This window comes from Biomphalaria glabrata, chromosome 16, assembly GCF_947242115.1.
Source record: "Biomphalaria glabrata chromosome 16, xgBioGlab47.1, whole genome shotgun sequence".
NCBI classification, from domain to species: domain Eukaryota; kingdom Metazoa; phylum Mollusca; class Gastropoda; family Planorbidae; genus Biomphalaria; species Biomphalaria glabrata.
Genome location: NC_074726.1, coordinates 5121911 through 5133966, shown reverse-complemented (window position 1 = coordinate 5133966; position 12056 = coordinate 5121911). Strand labels below are relative to the sequence as shown.

Here is a 12056-nt window from a genome sequence, read left to right as displayed (position 1 = left end):
ATTTTCAGAAAGAACACCAGAATGAAATTATATCAAAAACAAATGACAGAAAGAAATGGAGATAATGATTGACAGATCTTGTGTGGTGCCCCAACGGTCCAGCTGACCAAGGGATAGGTGAAACTGAATGTGAACCTGGCCTAACTGATGTCTTATAATGAATATCTAGTTGATCTAATTGTTTTGTAAAGGGTCAATCTTTTATTTAAATCCTCAAGAAAAAAAACATTTCCGTATTGTTTTGTTTTTCCACTTTGTTTGATATACTGGTCAGCGCTGCAGTTCACGTGATAATATGAAAAACTACTTATTAATTGTTGTTTTAAATAGTTAACATTTTTGTGTGTAAATGTAGTAGTTAGTATGACAGTACTTACTTAATACAATACAAATGTAAACATTATTAAAATTGACAAAATATCTGAACGGTTTGCATAAATGTGTAAAAATTATGTTTGGGGAATTGCGGTCCTACTAAAGAGTCTTCCGTGTTGTTACTAGTAGTAGTGAATAGTTGTAAAAGTGGTGTATTTTTATGAAAAAAAATTTGCTTCCATAGATAATTTTTAAAATTAGATGGTTCACTTTCGGATAAGAAAAAAGTAGCCGTTAAATCAGAATTTTAAATGATCTAAAATATCATGATGTCCGATTTTCATTTTCTGTTCTTGTTTCTGAAATCTAAACGGGACAGACGGATGGACGGACAGACAGGCCACACAAAACTAATAGCGTCTTTTCCCCTTTCGTGGGCCGCTAAAAAACATTATACCCTAAATATTAAAATAAACGAAATTAATTCATTAACAGTAGGTCCTTTTTTAAAAAACATTTAGGCTGTGGGTTATGAAGCCTATCGAACTTTCACAAAAAGTAAAATCGATATTTGTATGAATGTTCCATGGATTGATAATTAATACAAGATCAATTATAAATAAACTTGTCTCCCTTGTAACCAGCAGACAATTGATTGGTTAGATTATGTCAACACTAGGAACATGTGACTTGGGCTGGATTTCTTTTGTTTCTTTTTTTTTTTTCATTGGACACGTCTGCATGGACATGTTAGTCAAGACACGTGACTGTCGGTCGTCTGTAAGCGAAGAGTGTGTTACATGTAAATTGCACAAAATGTAAGGAAAATTTATCAGAACACTTCGTTCATATTAATAATAATTAAAATAAATATTAATCAATTTGTTACTTGCAATTTAAAAAAAAAAAACATTTCCACTTCCTAGTCAAAGATTAGGCAGACGTCGAAAAAAGGATCCTAGCAATGGAACTAAGATGCTACAGAAAGATTCTCGGTGTCCCTTACAAAGACCGCATCACGAATGAAGAGGTCAGAAACAAGATAAATAGAGCGACTGGAGTCTGATTGGACCCCACGATGATTTGCTCACCACTGTCATAAAACGCAAAATTTAACTCCATGGCCACATCGCAAGGCCCTGATGGCTCGCACAGACCTTACTTCAGGGAACAGTAAAAGGAAGAAGAAGGAGAGGCAGAGAAAGCGATGGGAAGACAGCATTAAAGAATAGACGTGTCTGTCATTGAATAAAGTTATATCCAAGGCAAAAGACAGAGAGGAATTGAGAAAGACGGTCAACAGATCGTGGTTGGTGCCCCAACGGTTCAACAGGCTAAGGGATAGGTGAAGGTGAAAGTGAATCAAAGATGAGACATCACTTTTCAAAGAACAATGGGCAATATATCACTATATATATATATAGGGCCATGTTTTCCGAACAAGAACAGCCCCGCCGCCAGAAGTTTTGTGCCCCAGACATTAATTAAGTGTGGGCCCCGCTTCCTTTTCCACACATGTCATAAACCTTCATATATATATATATATATATGTAAGATGCATAAAAAAAGGCTTTTGTTGGGGCCCAGACTAGAGTACATTCCTCTCCCCTCCCATAGCGACGGACCTGCATGTAGTCTTCGTGCTTACGTCTCCCTACATTCAGGCATGGCGAGGAGTCGCACATTTAACAAGGTGCTAGATGGCTACAGTTTGGAAGTAACACCTCACAGTAAATAAATTATAGCCTTTTGTTATCTAGCTGTCATGGCGCCCGTGATAAGGTTTATAGCTGTAGCGTCTTCCATAAATGTAATCAATGGACTTGGAAAACGCTCCAGCCGATAAAAACGAATTGAAGTTGGGACGATGAACTAAAAATCCGAATTAAAATGTTCAGTCTCCACATAGATTCTTAGACCGTCTTATGTCTTACCCAGCAGCCAAGCTCATGACCGCTTGTTAACACTCGTCCTTTCAATATTATACATGAATTAACACACCCTAATTAATTCGAGGCTTAGTTTTGGAGGACTTCTTTTTCTTTCTCACCTGTATGCACTGCATCCCTGCAGGTCAAATAGAGAGAGAGAGATAGATAGATAGATAGATAGACTATATATAGGTCACGTTCAAGATATAAAGAGTGTGTATTGAAAGAACAATATGTATCTAAATATAGGATAGTTTTATAGTCTAGTACTTAGAGTCTACCCTTCTATAAAAGGTCTGAAAATAGTGAATAATTAGAACCTTTAAATCGGATAAAAAAGATCCCGTTTATTTAATTAACGTTTTCAGTGGGTCCCGTGTCGGCTGTATTAAAATTATTCAATATTAACAAGGTGCAGCTAAATTTAAGGATCGGAGGTAATGTCTTCAAAATTGGTTATCCACGTGGTCGTGTTCTAAGCGCACTGGACTGCAGTCTCGATGGTCCCAGGTTTGGATCCTGCCGCTATTCCGCTGCAAGAGGTTTGGGCTAAGATGGTGGTTTCCAAACTTTTTTTTCTAACCGAACAGTTCACACATTCTGAGTTTTAACAGAACACTTTGATTTTTTTTTATAGATAGATTAATTTTCGTTGTGGCCTACTAGTTAATTATTCCAGTAGTTCTTGGAACATTTATTTAGATCACGCGGAACACTAGGGTTCCGTGGAACACAGTTTGGGAAACACTGGGTTAAATGTACCAATGTTTGTACTCTTGAATGTACCAATGTCTTCGTAAGACCTAGACGATTAGTTTTAACTATTCTAAACAACATTTTGGTTTCAACTCTTATGAATATCGTATCTCTTTACTAGGTGGGAACTTCTGTCCCACATTACATACACTTCTGTACCTATGGATGGATTGTAAAAATACCTGTTTTATCTTTCTTTTTTATGCTGAACTATCTCTCTTTATTGTTTTTCTCTTCTTCGCTGTCTCTCTTTTCCACTCTTTCTCTTTCATTGTCTCTTTTCCCTTGTTTTCTCTCTTACTTTCTTTCTCTTTATCCTTCTATTTCTCTCTTTCTCCCTCTTTTTCTCTCTCTTGCTCTATTTATTTCGCTCTTTCTACCTTTTGTTCTATTAACCACTCTCTCTTTTTATCTCTATTTTGCATTTGCTCATCGAAGTGCTTGACTCTCACCCATTGCTGCCTGTGCCTCATCTTTACACAGCCTCTGATCCCCACACGTTGAACACACTTGCTAAGCTCTATGTGTCACGCCCGAATAAGTACAACCACGTGCCTTAGTCGAGTCTCAAGTCACGTGATTCGACCTGAAAAATTACATGTCACGTAAAAAAAATGAATACAAAAATCTCCTATTTCTGACAGAGAAAAAAATGCTAATTCCTTGCAATGAATCGTTTTATTGTCAAAAACATTGAATGACTTTTAAATTATGCAAAAAAAATAATAATAAGTCATCAATACACATATCCACCTCTCTCTCTCTTTCTTTCTCTACTCTCTTGTTAAATGTATATATTCGTATATCGCAAGAGAGAGAGAGAGAGTTAATTTAGTTTTTCCAGTTAGTATGAATGAAAGCATGAATGCGTTTATCTGTATATGTATTTAATATATGGCTATGCATTTATTTATGTACGTCTATGGACTAAATATGTTCAGTTTATGCCGCCACGTTCATCAGTGCATGTGTGACTGTATTTATATCTACCTGTCTGTCTGTCCTTCAAGACATACCTTGATTTATCCTCGTGTCAGCTATTTGTTTAATGTTTATCTACTAAACCGATGATATTGTAATCATTTTTTTTTTCTCTTCTGGCCCAACTTATTCTCCTCCCTTTCTTGAACCCCCACCTACAGCCCCCCCTCCCCACCTTTAACACCAATATGCACCTCACTTATCCACTGCTCGGTGTACCCCTAAGTGATCTAGATCTCTAGCTACTACTAAACATTCCTTTCGATTGATTGCCTGTTGCGCCTGGTAATTCAATACGTTTTCGCTAGGTCAGCACAAATAATATTCTTAGTACAAATGTTCTTTAAGATATATGTACAATTTAGCGCTGTATTTGCATGCGTAGCCAGTAAAGAAAGACAAAGTAAGATCTTAGTCGGGGATTGATTTCAATTCTCAGTCAACGGTGAGATCAGAGTTGAGGTTATTGATAGATTCAAATACTTTATACCGTTGTGGCACTAACCTGATCTGTCGACCATCTGTCTTCATTGTTTACTGTAAAAGTACCTGGATTAGAGTTTCTTTCATTGACAGGCCTGTCCATTCCTGGATCATTTCCTTGAAGTTCCTCTCCATCTGTTCTCGGGTAGTGTTCCATTCAGAAAAGTCTTTGCTGATTTCGAAAATATCATGATATGGTCATACAGTCTAAGCCTGCACTTTCCTGCCACAGCATTCGGAACCTAATAGAGTTAAATTAGCAAACAGTCTCTCTCCTTCTCACTGTCCAGAGGTGGCCTCTAAGGGGGGGGGGGGGTAGCGAATGGGGCGACCTCCTTGAATAGGCTCCGCGATAGCAGTAATTATTTTTTATCCAGTTAGTTGATTTTTCATGACAAATGTTTCTGTATCGTTATTTGCGTTCAGTAAGGGCCACTAAATCAATATGAGAGGACTGGGGACGGATTCTTATATAGAAAACAATCGCTACAGTACGTAGACAAATGGCCAATGGTACAGTACGTAGTAAGGTGCTTTTGTAACAATAATAAGCCCTACAGCATTAGAGGTAGACGAGCTTGTTCGCGTGATTTGGTACGCTACTTAGTCTACGCTTAGGGCTCAGGATATCCGCCAATGTCACTTGTTTGGGGCCCCGCATACTGCTAAAATCGCCTTATTCTCTCTCTCTCTCTCTCTCTCTCTCTCTCTCTCTCTCTCTCTCTCTCTGATAACATCTCTTGTTTATGCTTATGAAAACATTTGCAAGGCGCTGCATCATTTAGATCCAACCAGAGACAATAGGCATTGAACTTGATTAAAATGTGCAGCTAAATGATGAAATTCATACATAGTCGCTTTCACAAGAGCATGTTTAAAACGACTTAGTAATAAGCATCGCCATTAAAGCTATTCTTTCTAGTTTACAAGTTTGGAAAGTTGCTTAAAAAATGCCCTAGTTCAAACATCCTGCTGGGAATTACAGCTGACAGGATTCGAACTAGACACCACCGTAACGACAGTATAAAGTGCATAAAACACATCATCTATATTAGTGATGCCCAACCTAATTCAACCTGCGGGCCATTTTAATTTCCGACACTCATGTCGCGGGCCACGTGACCAAAAAGATACAAAAAGGAAATGAAATTCCCCTGAAACTAGGGCTATAAGAAACTCGTGGATATAGGACTTAAATTAATTAATGACCTATTTGAAGTATATTTTTTTACGCACCCGAAAATGGCTTCATTTCTCTACTTAAACTGTCAGCAACATTATAGCTAGCTTTACAAATAAAATATGTTGGCTGATTATCATGTTCCACAAAAAAAAAAAAGGGAAAGGTCCGTTCAATTTTCCTGGTAGTTTTTAGAGTCATAAACATAAACACACAAATGTTAACGGTCATGATACCAATTCATCAGAGAAAGATGAAGGCCCTAACGTATGTAAAGACATTTTATAATTATTTTTTTTATATAGTCGATTTTCTACATTTTGTGCCGACATTTCGCCGTCCGGATTAAACCACGTCGCGGGCCGGATGTGGTCCGCGGGCCTTATTTTGAGCATTACTGATCTATGACTTTATCTATCCACCTTGAAGACAGAGCTGCATCGGATTTTACGAAAAAACGATCACCTAAACTTCCCCGTTGCCATAACGCACCTTACGTGCAGAATGTTGTACTGAATACCTCACGACACAACAGCCATGATAATACCTCTTCCTTGTCAAAAACAAAACACAACTCCCTAATTAGTCAGTTATTATCTTCATTATTGTACAGAATATAAATCAATATATATGAACATTATTTATAAACGTGGTACGTTTTTCATTCTCAAGCTTAAGAACTAAATAATGAAACTTATGATTAATGTCTCATGTCTTTATTGTCTCTGCTTTTGTGTGACAATACACATTTATTATTCCATATAAAAGGACAATTTCTTAAACATACTCCTTCTTCGCTACTACCGTTAGTAGGCCTATACCGAATGGGTTGCGTGTATCAGCCTGGAAACCATCAGAGTTTTAGTCTCTAATTAACATACAACAAGATAAACACTTGGATAGGCGTAGGATGTAGTTATCTCTCTCACGCGTCTGTAATTTATATGATAATATTTGGATTAAGATGTTTATTACCTAAACATATCAATAGAACTCAATATTTTTTTTCTTCTACAGAACTGTCTGGAAATGGAGAGGTACCTGAAGAACGAGCCGAAGCTGACGTCATTTAAGAAAATCTCTGACCGGAAATCAACGAATGGCCGCTTGATACGTGGCAACAATGTCAGTTGCATTACCATCGGTGGAAACGAAGTTACCATCAGCGACTCCGCCCTTGGCAGCGTCTGCGCCCCGGAGACGCCACCTGTGACAGATGCCTCATTTTCGCTCGGCTCAGAGCCTCGGGGATTTCCAGAGGACGAGAACTCTAGCTCTTCCTTCGGTGCCACGGGGGGTTCAGAATATAATGATTCAGAGCTCCTGGATTCAGAGCTGGATCCGGAAGATCTAGTCGGCGACGCCGCTGACTACGACGACGAGGATGACGAAGATGACGATGATGAGGAGGACGATGAGTACGAATACTTCAGTGGCAACGAGCTGCCCATGGAGGAGAAGCTTGGGGCGTTGGTCATTAACGACAGCCCCTCGGACACGGTCAGTATTAACAGCTTCAGCTCCTCCTCCAGCGGCGTGTCGTGGGACAGCAATATCAGTGATCCGCCCATGTCTCCGGTGAAGCCCAAATCAAACGACCCTTACGCCCTGAAGCTCATCGCCCAGCCGGGGCGCACAGAAACTGTCGCCCTCAGACTTTACCCCGTAGATCTCATTCATAAAAACAAAAAGCAGATAATTAGCGCGGCCGGCGCCGCCAAAGTGAGAGCCATGCAACAACATTTACAGCAGCAGCAGCAGCAGCCGTTTCAACACCATCAGAGCAGCGTCCACTTACCACAGGGTCATCTCGCAGCCATGACACCCGTTCCGTTATCCGTTCCAAGTTTATCACAGCGACCCCCGACGGCGCCGTTGGCGCAGAGGTCGAGGGTCGAGGTCAGTCCAGACAGTCGCCGTAGAATTCACAAGTGTCCATATCAAGGATGCAAGAAAGTTTACACCAAAAGTTCCCACCTAAAAGCTCATTTACGCACACATACAGGTTAGAATACGCCTCACAACCAGTTTCTTGTTTCATTTCACTTACGCACACATACAGGTCAGAACACAGCCACACTCCTATTTCATTTCACTTACGCACACATACAGGTCAGAACACTCACAGCCACATTCCTATTTCATTTCACTTACGCACACATACAGGTCAGAACACTCACAGCCAGTTTCCTGTTTTAAGTCATAATAAGCCCTCTAAGCTCGGATTGAAGTGTTTGGAACATAGGTAGCGGGTTGTTAAATTCAAATACTAAATGTTTCTTAAGATCTAGTGATTTCGAATGGGAATCTACTTACTTGGGTTGGACGGAAGAAGAAAACTAAGGAAAATTGACAAAAAGGTCATTCCTATGACTAAAGAATATAGTAGTCAAGTGACCATCCATTCTTGATGGTTTTGTTTAACATAAACAATTTTATTTTAAAACAATCTCTTATTTAATTGTAATGTTCTTAGTCCTATTAATCCAATGATTTACCTTTATTATGAAATTTTCCCCCCAAGATATAAAGTTTTTGTGTTCAATACAAATTCTAATTACAGTTAACAATGTAACAATTACATTCACAAGAAGAATCTTATCGTCTCAGTCGGGACACATAAGAATTGCAGCTTTAACCTTTTTCTTCTTCTTCTTCCTCGTTCTCTTGTTTATGTTGGAGTGTTCAGATGACTAGACCAATACATAAGATGAACTGCACAATGGTTTCCAAATCAGGCAGCTCCCCATATAGTTTTCTTTCTATTGGGGTGTTTTGGGGCCAGTTTCTTGAACAGGCCACTTAGTAAAGAGAGCAGTTTTGAAGGACATGGTCAGCATTCTCTGGTGACACTCCACATGGGCAGAGATTTCACTGGTTCCAATTTTCAGCTTCCGGTACATATATTGTCTCATTCTGTTGTGTCTGGTCCTGAGTCGAAAGATCAGACGTTGATCTTTTCGGGATAGCTTATAATAGGCACCATCTTTCTTGTGATTCGGTTTGACCCTTTGAATTTCGTTTACAACAGTGGCGTCGATGCATTAGTTTCTGATATTAGATGGGCCCAGTTCTCTGTGTCATACGCTAAGAGGGCTTTGCTCTGAAATAAACGGAATTGCTATGTATCTCATTGCTATGTATCTCATATATAAATGTATCTCAAATTATTATTATTATTTTCTGTTGCCAGGTGAAAAACCGTATAAATGTACATGGGAAGGGTGTGAGTGGAGGTTCGCAAGGTCTGATGAGCTCACACGTCACTTCCGGAAACACACAGGGGCCAAACCTTTCCAGTGTCGTTATTGTTCCAGATGTTTCTCAAGAAGTGACCATCTAGCTCTTCATATGAAAAGACATACCACAATGGACTTGTAATTTAGGGATTTGCAAGAACTTTTGTCATTGGCTGGTCTGAGTGAAATAAATACACTGTTAAGAGAATCAACACTTTAGAGCAAAAAAAGATAATTTAAGGGAAAGAAATCTTATACGACACTGCATCTTAATATTACTAATTAATGTCTCTAAGCTTTAAAAGATGGCTGAATGGTCATGTGACATGTGCACCTGAGTGTCGTCACAATGGTCCTGAGTATAAAACCTCCATGCTGACATCCCCTCTCATCCTGCAGGAGGTTTAAGCTAGAATATGCTAATTACCATTTGGAAAGAACGCCCGAATAATCTAAAAAAAAAAAAAAAAAGATTTCTTATTAAATTAAAACATAAAATAATTTTAATTTTCATTCAACATTAGAAGAAAAAAGAAAACAGGTCCTTAGTTAATTTTGGTAAAACAGCTTTGGAACCAGTTAGAAGTATTTGATAATGGAAAAATTATTACAATCTAAACATATTAAACAAATTAAAAAAAAGCAGTGTATTATGGGTAATACTCAAACCTATGAGCAGACAGCAAATGAGCAGACGACAATGCAAGCTGAATGGAATTTGAAAGACACTGTGTTCACTAAACTTCATTAAGTTATTTCTAGTTGGCAACCATTTCTTTGAAAAGAAAGAACAATTTGGATCATTTTATGTATCATAGTTGTCAACATTCTGTTTATTTAACTCAAAAGAGAATTATATATATATATATAGTTATATATTTATAATATATATTGATATAAAAGTGTATATTTATATTTTATTGAGATATATTTCTAGCCTGTCATTACATGAATTTGTATGTTTATAGTTATTTATAATGAGTCACATTTTGCATTGACTTTATTACTTTTTTAATACAAACTATATTATTATGATTAATATATTTATATATTACTATTTAATGCTGAATAGCAACACATGTGTATAATCATACTTGGGCTATGGGTTGCACTCTCATATACAACTAACTATTGCATGTACTGGTCATCTATTGTAACCTTAACATGGCACTTAGTACTACAATCTGGCAATCACGAATAAACCATGTAAACTAGAACCATATAGTACACTGTATAGATTGTTTGGTTAAGTTAATTTTTGTTTTTTTGTGCTCATGTATACTTGTGTTGTTGTTTTTTCTACTAATCTTTTTATTAATTAATTTAGTATATTGAGTTTGTGTGTGTGTCCAAATGTGAAATATGATGTCAATTTTTTGTTTTTATTATTTTTCCCTCAAAAGGCAATAGGCATTATCTCCATAAATTTGCTCAGATCTGAATATTAATTTTCAATCATATCTTGGATACAATAGCAATTTACTGCATTTATTCCTAGCAGTGAAAAGGTTACATGTAATCTACATAGCCAGAGCTTAGGGCAACACCAAATAAAATATCAGAGTGAGTTTTTTTATGAGTAGTAATGATTTTAAGCTAAAGATGTATCTGAAAATTATATATGGTACTGACATTTTGTATCTGGACTTATTAAGAGCCTCATATCTCAATTAGTTTAGGGGCCTTAAAAATTCTTAATTTAGTCCTGATTCCATGCTTGCTAATTCAAAATAATATAACTATAAAACATGAGAATGCTTTTTTTTATGTTGAAGTTTAACCATAATAAAAGTCAGATAGATATAATGGTTTTATTTGCCTTTTGAGGGTTAGATCAAGCAATTATGAAATAGGCCATTAAACATCATTTAATTGGACCACTTCAGGACACTGTGGTTTTGGTCCTAACAACTAGCTTCCCTGATTAACTAAATTTAACTGTATTATTGGTTTTCGGTACATTAGGATTCAGTCAAAATGGGGGCTGGTCAAATTAACGTATTTTTCTAATTAACCAGATTCTTTTGTAGTGAAGGTGCTAACACTTATCTGCCAAAAATATGTGAAAATCATGGGAAAAAATTAGAAAAGAAAGATTGGAAAGCATATATTGCTACACTTGATGCTTAAACAAAAGTGTTTTTCAATCTAACCCGCAAACTTATGATTTATATTTTAAACTATTATTCATTGAATAGATACTTTAAAAAAAATTATTTGATTTTATTTCATAAACAGGACTTTAACCTCTACACATACAGTGGCTCTATTCATTCATTGTGTTCTTTCTTTCGATAATGTAGTGAGTGCTTTTGCTTTTAAAGTTTTTTTTTTGCAGATAGAAATATCTGAAAGCATTCCCTAAATGTGCAATCTTTCTGACAGTTTGTTTGCCTCCTTTAATTATAAATTTATTTTTTTTTGTAGTATGTTTAAAAAACGAATCATAAGAAACAAAATTATACTTTTTATCGAGGAAGCTCATAGCTATGATGGGGTGAGGGGAACCAAATTCGAAAATCTCCCCCGGGCCCCCACTTTAAAGGTGCCCCAAATGAATGTCCTAAATTTTTTTTATATTAAATGATGTCCAATGTCAAAATGCAGAGCCCCTATAAGAGTTTAATCCCTCGGGTGCTGAAATCACTAGCTAAGTCACTGTCCTCAATAAAAAAAAAGCACACTCCCTTTTGAACATATGTGATAAGCCATTAACTTCTTCTCTCCCTTAGTCTTTTGAACAACCTATGTGGCATCACACATGATCAGTTCATCATCTCTCTCACTATTTCTCTGTCTTTTGATGTGGCCCATCCATTCTTTGATGTTGTTTTACCATTACATCTTTTGTCGTCCTATCTTTCTTTTCTTTGGTAATATTTACTGCAGATTTTTGCCCTGTAGATCTTATAATATGGCTGTACAATCTTACTTTGTGGTTTTTGACAATAGTCTGTAGGTTATCATGGGCCCAATTGTCATATCGATCCTTTTTTTAATTTCCTCCTTTGTGATGCCGCCTTTTTAGGGGATACCTAGAATTTTTCTGTAGCATCTTAAGTCCTCGTATAGAATCCCCTTGTCTTAGTCTGAAATTAGAGACAGTGATTTGCAAGCATGCAATAAAGTTGACATGATTAGGAATGCATTAACAGAGATTAGTGGTTTTAT

At 37.0% G+C, this 12056-nt stretch overlaps 1 protein-coding gene across 1 annotated transcript in view; it reads left to right on the top strand.

Annotated features, from left to right (window-relative positions):
- The window catches only part of LOC106069870 (Krueppel-like factor 6), a 104074-nt gene extending 93055 nt beyond the window's left edge, over positions 1 to 11019 (top strand). Inside the window, exons 2-3 of the mRNA XM_013229633.2 lie at positions 6664 to 7651; positions 8840 to 11019. Coding sequence (XP_013085087.2) covers positions 6664 to 7651; positions 8840 to 9027 — 1176 coding nt within the window. The 3' untranslated portion in view covers positions 9028 to 11019. The remainder of the gene's footprint in view (positions 1 to 6663; positions 7652 to 8839) is intronic.
- The last annotated feature ends 1037 nt before the right edge of the window (positions 11020 to 12056 follow it).